General features: G+C 48.9%; 1 protein-coding gene across 11 annotated transcripts in view; it reads left to right on the top strand.

The window, feature by feature from the left end:
* The window catches only part of RPH3AL (rabphilin 3A like (without C2 domains)), a 165160-nt gene that overhangs the window by 82011 nt on the left and 68196 nt on the right, over window positions 1–14953 (top strand). For 10 of the 11 annotated variants that reach the window (XM_073235055.1, XM_073235051.1, XM_073235054.1 and 7 more), the window contains one exon: window positions 2695–2781. The exons of the other annotated variant lie outside the window; for it this stretch is intronic. In XM_073235055.1, coding sequence (XP_073091156.1) covers window positions 2695–2781 — 87 coding nt within the window. The remainder of the gene's footprint in view (window positions 1–2694; window positions 2782–14953) is intronic. 11 annotated transcript variants of the gene reach the window in all.

Here is a 14953-nt window from a genome sequence, read left to right as displayed (position 1 = left end):
AGCGAGAAGGTGGCCTGACCAAGAAGCCAGCGACACTGACTCCCCGACCTGAACCTTCCAGCCCCCAGAACTCCCAGGAATAAGTTTCTGTTGTTTAAGCCACCCAATGTGTGGCCCTTCTGTTATAGCAGCCCAGACAGGGTAAGACGGGCTGAGGCCACCTCCCCTGCCTCCTGGCTGAATGCGTGGGGAGGGCAGCCACAAAGAGGGAGAGAGGCCGTGGGGAAGCCTCTGGGTATTGGTTGGAGGCCTTGGGGCTGGGCTCCCTGCCTGCTCCTAGCAACCTCTCTGCTGCAAAGAGATGCCACCCTTCCTCCTGAGAGAGAGTGCAGAGGGCAGAGCCTGACTCCCCAGCCCACGTCTTTACTCCTAGAACCAGTGTCATGGATCTGGTAACATGTGCAGCTGCACCCCCATCCCCAGCAAAGCCTTGTCCCAGGGTCATTCTGTGTCACCTTCTCTGCCCATTTACATGAGAGTCATCAGCCACATTCCCAGGCACACAGACCAGCTCTCTGGAGACCCACAGATACCAGCTTGGCATCTGGGCAGGGGAGGGTGTAGTCCAGCTCTCCTGAGCTCTGGAAGGTCCCAAATCTTGATTGTCCCGAACTAACTGTAAGACCTTGGCAGTCTTTAACATCTCTGAGCTACAGTTTCCTCATCTGTATAATGGAGAACATAGCACCCACCTCCTTCAATTTGTGGCCAGGGCCACAGTGCCTGGCATACACAACTGCTCAAGAAATGGTAGCAACTGGCCTTTTATCCTCTCCTTCAGCCTAGAACCACTGTCTCATTGGGAAGGGGCACAGTACTGTTTGCTTGGAGGGCGAGCTGTCATCAGACCCTGTAAGCATGCAGAAAACTCAGGGGGAAATCTTCCCTCTCTGGGAGGGCCACACTTACTGTCACACACACACCATTTATACAGGATAGTGGGAGTTAGCAAGGAAAACAGCCAGCCGACATCCATGCCTCCTTCCCCTCTCTGCACCCCAGGGAGGAGAGGCCCGTGTTGTGTTTCGTGAGGCATACCCTGTAAGCTTATGAGGAAACCTGTTCTAGGGGCAGGAGGCTTACAGGTGAGCACTGGGAGGGGTAGTGAGAGGCAGCTCTCCTGGAGACGGGAGAGTCTCCAGACCAGGTCAGGGACAGTAACTCTAGGCTCCAGGGGGACAGAGTGCCAGCCCCTGGAGAGGCTGAGCCCCAGCCTGGCACAGAAGTGGCCGGGCCCCTTCCCCTCTATGGGAGAGCAGCTCCGCAGTGAGCACCCCGGACAGCACCCAGGGGACCCTCCCCAGACCCACTATGCAGCTGAAGACCCCAAGCCTAGGACCTTCATGAGGGAGGGAGGCCCTGGTGTGACTAGGACTTTCCTGGCAGCTCAGAGAGACAGGAGATTGCAGAAGATTACATTTTATCTGGACACAACTTTTTAAAGTGACATTTGCCATACCTGACTGTTGGATGGCATACCCCCCACAAATGCATCGTACCTTCCCTGCCGCTGAGAGCTGTTCCCCACCTCCTGCAGGGCTGGGCTTGGCCGCCCTATCAGGCAGTGACGACATGCTCTGGGAAGCCAAGTCGGTGACATTTCCCTCGCCATGGACAGTGTGCTTCTTGCTCGGTTGGCAGCTGACAGAAAAGGCCAAGCATCAGAACCAGCCTTCCCTCTGTGGGGGGCAGGAGAGAACCCCCAGCCCTGCAGGGCCTGGGCAGCTTCCACCTGGCAGAAAGATTGATTAGCCAGGGCAATCATTCTCTAAGGAGGACACGAGTCCCTGAATCAGATCCTACCTGTCAGCCAGGAACAAGTCTCAGCCCCACCACGTCCCCTATGCCCCCCACAGCATTTCCTCCGGCCTTTCCCACTACTGCTGTTGCTGTGTGTTGCAGAGAAGCAAATATGTATTTTGAAGTTATGAACTTAAGCAGCACTGTTAGAAGGAAAAACGCTGCAGAAACTCGGTTCTGGTTACTTAGGTGTCCAGAGAAAATTATATAACGGCTCTAGAGTCAGACCTGAGTCTGTTGCTTGCTTGCTGGGTGAACTTGGGCAAATTGTCAAACCCCTCTGAGCCCTGAATTCCTCACCTGTAAAACAGGCCTGATACTCACATAACAGGGCCCCTGGTATCACTCACTGAAGCGTCTTGGTATGAAGTGCCCCAGGTGTACCTGGTGTTTCTTACTGCATCCTCCCATTTTCAGGCACACGTGCAAGTTTTGCATGGTAGTATACACGAATGTGTGTATTCTTTGTTGACTAACATCATTGCCTGCTCACATTTACAGGTGTGTACCCGGTCTGCTATGTTAAGGCCTATCATGTTCCCTTGTTTGCCTGGATCTTCCTCTGGTGTTGGGCGCTTGGGTTGCTGCCAGTTCTTTGCTATTGAAGACGATGCAGCTGTGAATCTCAGCAAGCTTGTTTTTTTATGTGATCTGAACAGAATGTAATTGTGGAGGTGAAATTTCTATGATGGAGATGCATGGATGGGCACATTCATTGTGCCCCAAAGTCAATTACAGGTTTTAGGTGATCTGCGCCCTTTGGGTTACCTACTGCTCTGGCCTGATGCAAGAGCCATCCCCTCGGAAGGCGCCAAAGGGCCCCAGGTTTCCTAGGCTCCCCCCTGAGGAGGAAGTGGCTGAAGTGTTTACGTTCACATGTCCTCTCTCTTGTAGAAAGTCTGCACCAAGTGTGGGATCGAGGCCTCCGCTGGCCAGAAGCGGCCCCTGTGGCTATGCAAGATCTGCAGTGAGCAGAGAGAGGTAGGGGCCCAGGGCCGCGAGTTGGGGTGGGCCCGGGGTAGGTCTGGGCATATTTGCATTGGGGGAAGTTCATGCTTGGTCACTGGGAAGGGCTTCTCTGAAGGCCAAGGAGTGGCCAGGGAGAAGGGTGGGGAGGGGCAGCCTGCTGGTTTGCCCTTCCACAGTGCAGAGGTGGCAGCGGGCCCTGGTTCTGCCATGCCTGGGGTCTGTGGTTTCGGTGGGAAGGCCCTCACACTGATCGTGGAGGTGCACGCAGCATTTTGTGGGAAGCTCTTTTTATAGTAATAGTGATGGCTGCCCCAGGTTGAATATTACCATGCGCCTGGCACTGCACCAAGTTCTTTACATGTACAAATCCATTTCATCTTTACACAAACCCATAGGTGGGCGCTATTATTTTCCCCTTTCACTGATGGGGAAATGGAGGCACAAGAGTTTGAGTAACTTGAGGGCCCTGAGCTAGTGAGCAGGGTGGCTGGGAGTCAGACACAGGCCACTATGAGGACGCCACCCCACACAGTTCCTTCTGGTGCTACGTTTCTGTGATTCTAGCTCTGACGCCGTATTAGGGGAAGAAATCAAAGCTCAATGAGGACTCTGAGGCCATAACAGATGAGTGGGGGGTGGGGGCAGGGCCCGACCCTGCATCCCTGTTGGCTTTCCTCCGCATACCTGGATTGGAAGTGGGGCCAAAACACAGCAGGATGTTGGCAGGCAGCCTCCAGGGAGGATCTGGATGGAGACTGTGGGAGTGTTCCCCCGGTTTTCCAGATAGCCTCTTTTTTTATTAACTTATTTCTCTTACTTAGCAACTGTTATGCACTTTTAATCTGAGGATCCATAAAATGTGTTTAGTTATGGAAAATTCCGCCATCCCTGAATGTTGCTGTCCTGTCATTCCACAACTCCTGTTCTCAAATCCGTTGGATACATTATTGAACGTCTCGGTTCATCCTCCCTCACTCCCTCCTGTTCTCTCTTACTTCTTCGTCTTCCTAGGGTGAATTCTTCAATGCTGCCTTCCGGTTCACTAAATCTTTGAGACGGTCTCCCAGTGCTGGCTTTGCCAGCTGTCTTTCTGAGCCTCAGCTTTTCTTTTTTAGAATTTGTAATTCTCTTGAGGGAGAATCCGTTTCTCTCTTTTTCTCTCCCTGCTCATCACCTCCACCCAGCTCTCCCTGCTGAGTGATTTTGCACTGCCTCCAGCCAGATCCTGGATCTTGGGTTAGCAGTGAGCTACGTGTCCACGGTGATAATGGGATTATTCCAAGTGCCGGTCACCAAGCCAAGGACAGCCCCGCCAGGCTCTGGCTGTGGGTGTGCTGCCTCCAGCCTCCCTCAGTGTTCACATTAGATAAACTCTCAGAGGTGGGGAGAGGGGGCTCTGCCTTTTTCAGCCTTCTTTCCAGACTGAAAAGCCTTCTTTCCAGAAATCCCTTCACCAACCTGCATTTTCAGTGACTGTCTCTGGTGCCCCACCTCCCATGGGACGCCTTTAGTCCGGGTGTCCTGGAAGACCAAACTCCCAGCTGCCTCCGCCTGCTTCTGGACCCAGGGCTCAGCAGGCTGTGCCTTCAGCCCCTCAAAATAGTAAATATTTGGAGTTTCTGATCCATTGTGATATAGATCTTGTTTTTAAATAGGTTTACTTGTTCTTAGAGTGTTTTCACTGACTACTGCTGTGTCTTTACAACAGGGAAAGCACTCAAAAGTGTGAATTAACATTCTGTCTTGCCTGGAGGCCCCTGATTTCTCTTCCTGAATGGAGGCAATAATACCTATTTTGCAGAGATGCTGTGAGAATTCAGCAAGACCATTAAAGTGTGCCAGGACAAAACAGCTGGCCTAGCCTAGGAACTCCGTAAATATCAGAGGCCTCCCTGTCTTACCCAGCCAGAAACTCCCCCTTTGAACTTGAGGTTCTTCTGGCCTTTGAGGGGGGTCTCTTCTAACATGCAGATACCACTTCTACAGGAGAGGAAATTCCCTAAAATGGTATCTTGTAGGAGACACATTTGCAGGATGAGATGACGGTCACAATCAGGCTGTGTGAAGACAGAGGTGAAGGAGCTGTCAGGGAAACACAGGCAGATGAAAGGGAAGGTGAACTCAGCAAATGTAATAATGTAGTGGGGGACCTCAGAGGCAGCTGCCCCTGTTGAGCCCCACCACGAGTCACCTTCCTTAACAGTCCTGTGCTGCCACGTGCCGGGCTCATCACCAGCCCGTGCTAATCTCCAGAGTGCCCTGGTGCCCGGAAAAGTCTGAAATAGCTTAGGATGAATTTTCTTATCTTTCCTAAGGCACAAAATATAAGTCTGTGCATTAGGCTATCAGCTTGTCCTTGAATTTCTAGAGGCTGATAAAACTTTGGGAGATCAAGAATGCTACATTCCCTACAGCACCAGGCTGACTGTGGACCTTTAGTAGGCATGGATGGGTGTGAAAGTGTGCGTGTCTGAGTCAGGTTGCCTATGGGTGCCGTACCCAGGTGCTGCATTTTCCTGCCTGCTTTGGGGTGGGTGAGAGTCAGGGTAATTGGTTTCCTGATGCCTTTATTCCCTGGAAAAATATCTAATCACAACAAAGGATAGCTAAACAGAGCATTTAAAATGTCATTTTAAGTGCCACAAATAGCTGGTTCTAGTCTGAGATAAAAAGTTGGAGTTCTGTCCTGCAGCAAAAGCCCTATCCTGATGGAAGAACTTGAATTTTCTGATGGAAACTCTTATTCCACTCTGCCCAAACACTGCTTGCTTTATTTCCTTTTGACGCCTCACGTCCATCATCTCTGGCTGTAATCGTAAGTATTTTTTCTAGAGTGAGTCAAATGCTGGTGAAATGTCCCTGGGGCTGTTGTGTTGCTGGTGTTGTCTGTTCTGTGCACTTCAGTGGTGTAGTGACATGTGCTTCAGCTACTCTACTCTTGAGGAGTTTACAATCTAATGCATTTATTCATTTGGACATTCAATGAATATTTATTGATCACCTTCTATGTGCCAGGCAAATAGCTCTTCTCATGGGAGAGGAGACCACAAACACAGTAAAGTAAATCCTACCATGTCACAGATGGTAAAAAATTGCTCAGGGGACGGGGTAGAGGTGTTGAGCACATTGGGGATATCTGCAGTTTTATATGGGGCCCAGGGAACGGCTCACTGATAAAATGACGTTTGAGCACAGATCTCAAGTACATAATATCGCTGTGTGGACAGAAAGCATTCCAGGTAGAGGGTACCACAGGTGCAAAGGCCCTGAGGCAGGCATGTCTTTTGTAAGTTTCAGGAGCAGCAAGAAGACCAACGTGACTGGCTTTGGTCGGCGCCAGAGAGGAGGTCAGAGGTGTGGCAGGGGGTCAGCTCATGTGGGTCCCTGTAGACCATTGCAAGGACTTGGGCTTTACTCTGATAGGATGAAACAGGAAGCCCCTGGAAGGTCTTGAGTAGAGGGGAGACATGACCTGAATCCTCCCCCTCTTTTTAAAGGATACTCTGGCTGCCGTGTTGAGATTAAATTATAGACTATACTGTCAGAGTCAGTATCATAGTATTGCATCTTTCTTATTTAACATTATCCCAGATATTTAAGCTCTTGACTGTTGTTACCCTTAGAAATTTTCATTTTTAAGGTATTATATACATTTTGTTCTTATGTGATTATAAAATTAATATGGATCATTGACATTTACATTGTGCAGAAAAGCATAAAGAAATACCCCAAAAAATCCTTAATCTTACCATCCGGAGACAATCACTGGTAACATTTGGGCATAGTTACTTCTGATCTTTTCACCGTATCTTTTTTCCTTATACATATCATTGAACCTGTGTGTTCACATTAATGTGTCATAAGTAGTTTCAGGGCAGTCAATAACTCTTTGTAAATATTCTATCATATGGAAATTCTGCTAATTTAGGGCAACTAAGTTATTTCCTTTCTTCCCTCTTACTAAGAACTCCAATGTATATCTGTGTGTATAGCTCTGCTCCTATATTTTAGACTGGATTCTTAGAAGGGAAAGATAAACATCAGACAGTTATATATCCCAATTTTCTTAGAGAGTAGTGAGTTATTTTTCATTTATCTCATAAATAGCTGGTGTATAATTTTATGTACTCTTAAATAAGGGTCTGTGGATGGTCCATTTTCTGAGTCTTCTGCTATCTAATAATAGCTGTTACCTTTATACAAAAAAGACGACTTGACTGATAAATACAATGATCATAGTCCTTCGCACTCAAAATTCTGTGGGTTTTGCCCGTGTTGTCTAACCAACCACATGTAAAGAGAGCCGCCAGGAGGGAGAATCCACAGATCTTACACCTTGAAGAATTGGTGCCCAGGGAACTAGAAATAAGGAAACTATGAAAGAGATACAAGGAAGTTTTTTTAATTAGTTAAGTAAAGAGATAAGAGCAGGAATAGAAACCAAATTGAACAAATAGGACCTTTGAAAAAAGAAGGAGAAAATTTGAAAAAGAACCAAATGAACCATTTTCACTCCTAAAAATGAGAAATGTTATTAATGGATTTAAAAACTCAGCTGAACTATACTCTGGTAATTTCTTAGAGCAGTAAACCTTGTCATTCCCATTAACAGCCACAGATGTTTCCTTATCATTTGCTTCTTATTGTTGTTGTTGTTTTATTTTTAATCCTTCCCCACATATTTTGGCACTCCTCACAGCCTGGATTACTGGGTCACTGATTTTCATTATACCAACTGTCATAAATAGGATATTTTTGCGACTACATAAAATCACAGTTTTTACTTAATTACCCTTTTTTTAACTGACTGCTTATGTGAGCATTTGGTCCCTGGACTCCCAGCTCCCCACCCCCATTTCCACCCTTCTGTGAATGGGAACACTCAGCACTTACCTGGTTTCCTTGTTGACCAATTAATAAACTCTGACGTAAGTTCAAGACTTAAAAAACAGAAAAGGGAATGAAACAGCCCTTGATTGACTGGCTAACAAGCCCATCAGGCACCCCTGAGGAACCCGAGGAGGCCCTCGTGAATCAGGGAGCAGTTTCAGGGGTGCAGCAATAAATAAATAAATAGCGACAATAAAGCCCATGACATCACAGTTGAGAAAAAGAGGAGGCCGGACAAAAGGACCACAAAATAGTACACAACCTAAAGTCAGTTTCTAGGCGAGAACAGAGACATGGTGGGGAGGTCTGAAGCCAGACTGGGGCTTTTATTCCCCTTTTAATAACCTGATGGTCTTATTTATATATATATTTGGAAATTAAAAATTTCATCTAGATATGCATAAGTCATTTTCATTGATTTTTGTCGAGAACTGACATATTTGGGTCTTCACTTCAGGAAAGCATTTCCAGCTATGTTTTTGCTTATTGCCTTGTTCCCAGCTATTCTGGTCTCTTACTGGGAGCACTGTGAATTTGAAGGGTGCATTTCCATTCTCTGTCTTCTATATTCTTCCTCTTCTAGCAAGTCATTTTCAACTCCTTTCATCTTTCCCTTCATTCTGAAAAATCTTAAAGCTTTTCTCCCATGTCACTGGTTCCTTCTCTCTCTTTTTTTTTTTTTTTGATCTGACGTTGGTGGTCGCCTGTGTTTGTCCTGGTACTGTGCCCACAGGCATCATCCACCCGCAGGTGCTGGGAGCTCTGCAGACCCAGGGTTTCCTTCCCAGAGGCAGCACCCAGCTTGGAGCCCCTTTCCTTTGTCCAGGATTTTGCTTCACAGAGGAGACACCTGTGACTCCCCTGTGCCCTGGCCTTCCAGCCAGGAATTAGGAGAACATGGAAACTTTCAGGCCTGGTTTAGGTCTCCCTGCCTCTCCCTGCTCTTCCACCACTGAGCTTTACTTAAGGAAACACACCTTCCTGGATGCAGCTCCCTGTGGCCAGCTCCTTCCCACTCCTGTCTGGTTATTTTCTGGGAGTCTGTCTCCCATCAACGAAGACAGGGTTGGAGGAGGGAGGACAGCATCTATGTGGCACCAGAAATTTGCAGACGTGCCAGGCCATGAAAGCTGCCCCAGTGGGCCTCGGGCCCTGCCGTCTGATCCCTGCCAGGTGGGCCAGTGACACGCTTTGCACGCAGCCTGCTCACCTGTTGTTGGCAGGGAGACTGACTATAGGTTGCCCGTCAGATCTCCCCTGTGCTGGTGTTTGCATGCCCTTCTCTCATGGGCTTTCCTGGGCGTGTTAATGTGCGGGCTGCGTCAGGAGCTTCTCACCACATGACAATGCAAGCCAGAAATTCATTTCATTTATTGTTTAGCCTTTAATCCCAATTCACTTAAAAAAAACAGAGTGACTCACTCAAAGTTATACTGTAATCAGTGGAAAAGTTAATTGGAACCTAAATTTCCCAGGATTCTAGAAACTATTCCTCCAGCCTCTAAAATGTACCTTTAAAGTAAGAAGGCTTCTTTGAGGATGCATGTGTTCTCTGAGGGGACGAGCTAGAAGGGGGAGAAGACCAATTTGTAAGTAATTGAAAGCTGATTAATACAATTAGAGCATTCCTCTCTGGTCAGCGTCTGCCTGGCCTTCGCGCTGCCTCCTGATTATAACTCAGCAGAGGCCGGCTGCGCCAACACTTACTGTGTTTCTGCAGTGCTTTGCATATAAACGCTGCTCAGGAAATGTTTGTTGATTCAAAGAGACAGTTGCAAAAAAGGAAAGCCGGTCCTGGTTCAGATTCCTTAGGACCTTTTTCCAGCAAAGTGTGCTTGATTTCCCTAAAGCCTTATCACCGACCGCCTGCCTGGGGTTCCCCAGTGCCCACTGATTGGGTCTGTATTCCTGCTTCCTTGCCCCTCTCTCTCCTGCTTGTTGATTGACTGAAGGAAATCTGTGAGGTAGGGAAGTGTCTTCACATAGTGGTGTTTAAATCACCTCTGGCCAGCCCAGCCTGGAAGGTGTGGCCAGCAGAGCCCAGTTAGGGCCCCTGGGGAGAGTCTGCCTTGGCACAGGCCTGGAGGGGGCCAGGAGAAGAGAGGCTCCTTCACTCCTGGCCAGCACCCGCGGGAAGCAGCTGTGCCAGCCAAGTGCAGCATTCTTGTGGCGCCTGCCTCCCAGGCGGGTGGCCTGTACTCGCTGCAGGCTGCCACCTGCTTCCTCACACTGGTTCTCTCATGGTCCTGCTATTACTTGCAGTTTAGATTTTTGCTGCAAACAGCTTTGCCAGCAGGCCCCCTGCAGAGGCCCATGAGCACACTTAGGAGTGGGTGGCTGGTGCTCAGGCGGACGAGCAGGCGGCTGCCTGAGTGCCCTGCCATCTGCGTCTGGCTTGTTCTGGCTGCTGTCGCACTGTCCCTGGGGGACCCGGATGGTCACACTTCCTCACTGTGCTGGTTGCCTCCCACGTGCCGCAGCTCTGCCAAGTGGTCCCACTATCAGTGCAGGCTCCTGGCCGCCCACACTGTGGAAGCGGCAGGAAGGGGAGGGCCCTGGAGCTCACCAGCCCCCTTTCCTCCTGTTTAAGGCAGAGTGGTCAGCCACCCCTCCCCTGCTCCTTATTCGGGGAGCCTACCTGTGCCTGTGTCTGTGCAGTGGAGAAAGAATTTCCCTCCCTGAGATGCTGCCTAATCCAAGAAGGGATTGACTTTCACCCACTGCACCCCAGTCCACTGAACCAGTTGTCCTCCTCATGCACACCAGAGGGGTCCAGTCTGGCATCGAGTAGTGGACATGAACTGAGCACCGGTACAGGCGAGGCAGTGAATATCCGGCTTCATGCTCACAGGCGCCCAATGAGGTACCATTACCGTCCTCAAGTGGCAGATGGGGGAACTCAGGCTTAGAGAAAGAGGTCACTCGCCCAAAGACCCCAGGTGGTAACTGATGGAGCCAGGGGTGGTAGCCAGGTGGGTCTGCGTCCAAAACTCCTTCTACCAACTCTGCTTTCTATTCATTCATTCATGTAACAGTCATTGAGTATTTACTGTATGCTGGACACTGTGTTAGGCCCTTGAAAAACAGCAATGAACAAAACAGCCAAGTATCTCTGCCTCGTGTTTACATCCTAGCAGGGGTCGGGGGAGGAGAGACAATAAACACAACCCAACTAATAGGTAAGCAAACTGTACAGTATGTCAGAGGCTGAAAGGGCAGGTGAAGACATAGAACAGGACACAGGGATCAGGAGGGCTGGGCACAATGTGGGGAGGGAGTCTGCTGTGTTAAAAATAGACCAGCTACCATGTCGCACACACACACCCATTAGGATGGCTAATTTTTAAAAAGCAGAAAATAAGTGTTGGTGAGGATGTGGAGAAATTTGAATCCTTGTGCAGTGCTGGTAGGGGTGAAAAACAGTATGGTGGTACCTCAGATAAATGACCCAGCAACTGTACTTCTGGGTATATGCCCTGAAGAGTTGAAAGCAGGGACCCACTCAGACATGAATGTCAGTGTCCACGGCAGCACTGTCCACAGTAGCCGAAAGGGGGAAGCACCCCAGGCACCTGCCCCCGGGTGATGGCTCAGCAGTGTGGCGCAGGTCTATTACTATTCACATTATTCAGCCTATAAAGGCAGAACATTCTGGCACATGCGACAATATGGAAGAACCTTAAAGACATGATGCTGAGTGAAATAAGCCAGCCACAAAGGACGATACTGTAGGATTCCCCTTATATGGGGTCCCTAGAATAATCAAATTCATAGAGACAGGAAGTAGAATGGGGGTACCAGGGCTGGGGGCGGGGTGGGATGAGGAGTTAGTGCTTAATGGGGACAGAGTTTCATTTTGGGAAGATGAAACAGGTCTGGAGATGGATGGAGGGGACAATAGCACAACAATGTGAATGTATTTCATGTTCCTGGTCTCTATAGCTAATAATAGTTAGAATGGCAAATTTTATGTTATGTATATTTCACTACAATAAAAAAAAAAATAAGACTGGCCAGGTGGCAGGTGGGCCCATTTGAGGTGAGATGTAAGCAAAGACCTGAAGGAGGTATGCAGGGGAAAGAGCAGTCCAGGAGGGGGACACACCATGCCCATCATGTCTGCAGAACAGCATGGAGCCACTGAGGGCCCCCCCCTTCTATATGCAGGTCCTGGGTTCCCCTGAGGCAGGCACAGGAGGGGTTGGTCCCAGCAGGCTCTTTGGCCATGGGGATGTGGCCTGACGTGGAGTCCCTCGGCCAGCCAGGAACATGGCCCACAGCTCCTAGTATTTGGCTCTGCCCCCCCACCCACCTCCTCAGGCACCCTGGGGTGCTCAGCGGTCCACAGGGTTGGGAGCCTGTCGTCTGTGTGGCCATCCTTGAGTATAGCAAGGTGAGGACTGGCTGCACCGTCCTGACACCACAACCCAGCTCGCCAGCCTCTCCCCCCACCCTTGGGCCTCTACAACCTGGTTTTTCCCTGCTGACACCTTTCTCTGCGTGTGCCTGAGGAGGTGGGTGAAAAGCTAGGGAGACAACATCTGAATTTGGTTTTTTTCTTGCATTAATTTGAAAATTTGGATAATCAGATTTTCCTGCCTGTTTTTCAAATGCCAAATGACACTGGCTGGCAGAAGTATGTCCCTCCCCTTGGCCAGCTGCCTCACAGATGGGGACTGAGGAGTAGAGTGTGGCTCCATCCTTCAGGAAGTATTTACTAAGTTCCTAGGTGGTACCCAGCCCTGGAAAAGCACATCCCTTCCCTCAGCTAAGGAAATAACTCCAGATGCATGTCCTACCACAGTGCTAGAAAAGCCCTCCATGAGAAATGGAGGCAGAAGGGAACCGGCCTTTGGCATCCTCTTCTGGGCCAGGCGTGGGGCTCTCTGTCCCCATTATCCAGCTCTGGGACTTTAAGTGATAAGTCTAAGGTGCCGCAGCAGGGATTAGCAGGGCTGGGATTTGAACTGGGCTGTCTGACAGGCCCTTGCCACCAGACACAAGTCAGCTTCCTCCTCCTGATTTCTGCCAAACAGGCAACCACCGCCTACAGCAGTAGGCCCTCAGCCCTTCCTCTTCCAGGACAGCCTGCAGGCTGGAGAAAGACCAAGATGAATAAAGGTGGCCCTTCAGCCTGTCTTCCCCAAGTAGTGACCCCCAACTCTCTAAAGGGCTCCTAGGTCCCTGCCCCACTTCTCCTTGCCCCAGTTTTGTGAGTCCTTACCTCCCGGACGATGCTAACTCACCTGCAACTGAAACCCAGACTGGCCCAGATTGTTTTCTAACTTTTTGTATCTCTGACCCTGGCTTTGGGTCCCAGCACCAGTTGTCCTCTTGACCCTTGAACTTTGCCTGCTGTTCACAACCCTGCATTGACATGAGGGTCGTGTCATAGTCATGGGCAAGCTCCCAATGCTCCTGTTTGCAAACTAAATCAGAGAGGGCCTGTTCAGTAACGGTCCTGGCTGGTTCAGCTCCACATTGCACCTGGCACCTCATAAATGTCATCTCCTATGCATGACCCTTGACCTCACACCCCACTCCTAGCTCTGTACCCTAGAGAAGCTCCCACACATGCTCCCCAAGAAACACGACCAAGAGTGCATGCTGCAGCATTTTTTGTAATAGCAAAAAACCAGAAACATCGCAAATGTCCTTTCACAGTGGATGGACAGCGAAACTCATCAAAGGGTGAATTGAAAACACAATGACCCAAAGGGAAGAAAAAGCAAGTCACCAAAGAATATGTATGATGATTCAAAAATATGATGTTCAGAAAGAGTTAATATTAAATATTTTATTTAGAAATGTACACATCAGTGCTTTTATTTAAATAGGAAGAAAAGCAAGGGACTGCTTAACACCAGATTCCAGATGGTTATCTCTGGAAGGCAGAAGGGCTTATAGGAGCTTCTCAGATACAGTGATACTGAATTTCTGTATGGGTTCACAGGTGTTGGCTTGATTGTGGTTCTTTGAAATATACTGTGTTTTCATGCCTTTTTGTATATATGCTACATTTCACAGGCACATACCCAAAAGAAAACACGAGATCACTAAAATCAGAATCAGAAAAGCTTGAATCAGTGATTTAGAGAAAAACCTTTAAAATCTCCCAGAATGCAGGGAAAAGAAAACCCAAAAGCTGAAGACAATAAGGGAGATGATGATGAATCTGGAAAACAGAGAAGGAAATGGAACCTCAGAATTATAGGTTTTCCCCAAGAGGGATCTAGATCAGTTAGAAATGAAGCAATAATCAAATCCATCACTGAGGAAAGCAGTCCTGATTTGAGACGGCCCACCGCAAGGCCCACAAGCCCAGCCTAGTAGGGGTCAGCCCAGAATGGCTTCCTGTTGGCTTTGGAATATGTTTCTGAGACTGTGTTTAAACATAGGCCTGTTTGTTGTTCTGGGAATCGAATCAAAATCGCAAACTCCTGAAAAGACCTGGCTGGGTATAATTGGCCTGTCCAATTTTCTGATTCCAGCCCTATTCATTTCCTGTGTGCAGCCCACTCCATCTGGGAACAGAGGCTGGCTTTGCAGCCAAACACCACCATAACATGTTTGCCCTCTCTCAGATCTGTGTTGGAACAGGGGAGATAGTTAAATATTTGGGATTCAGAGGGATTTCATGCTGCATGCAAATGAAGAGTAAGAGGAGGTGTACATGCAGTGTTGACAGAGAAGGTAATTAAGAACACTAGTGAAAGTGTCATTTGCCTGTGTGGATTTGTTGAACTTGCAAGACTATTCATTCTGGACAAAGGGAGCAGACAGTGTGTGGGACCAGAGGGAGAAGGATGATAGGTAAGGGTCCCTGTTCTCAGTGGCTTGTAGGGACCTTTCCTTATCACAGGTAATATGGGAGATGGAAGGGCTATTGGGGGGATGGTTCACCCTTCTGGGCACAGACCCTGAGCGTAGGCAATGAGGAGAGGGTGAGGCCAGAGTTCGAGGTTGGCCTGCCTGCCCCAGAGGCTCTCCCTGAGCCAGGGGCACTGTGGGGAAAATGGAAGTTCCTATGGCCAGGATCCTCACCTGACCCTAAACTACTTGATGATGTAACTGGCCTGCTGCTAGGCTACTGCTTCCACACCCGTAGGCAATAAGCTATTACTGACTGAGCCACTATATAAAGAGCTCTGCCCAGGGCTCTGGGTGGAGGCAGAGACAGAGGATTACAGACCTGCAGACTCTGGTGCAGACATGATTGTAGAGCTCAACCTACCACCAGGAGAATAAAGCCAGGTATAAGCCTTTCTACCCCAAGAACATTCTGTTGCCATTT

Source organism: Manis javanica, chromosome 4 (assembly GCF_040802235.1).
Source record: "Manis javanica isolate MJ-LG chromosome 4, MJ_LKY, whole genome shotgun sequence".
Taxonomy (NCBI): domain Eukaryota; kingdom Metazoa; phylum Chordata; class Mammalia; order Pholidota; family Manidae; genus Manis; species Manis javanica.
Note: the sequence above shows the minus strand (reverse complement) of the source record. Positions and strands in the feature narration are given on the sequence as shown.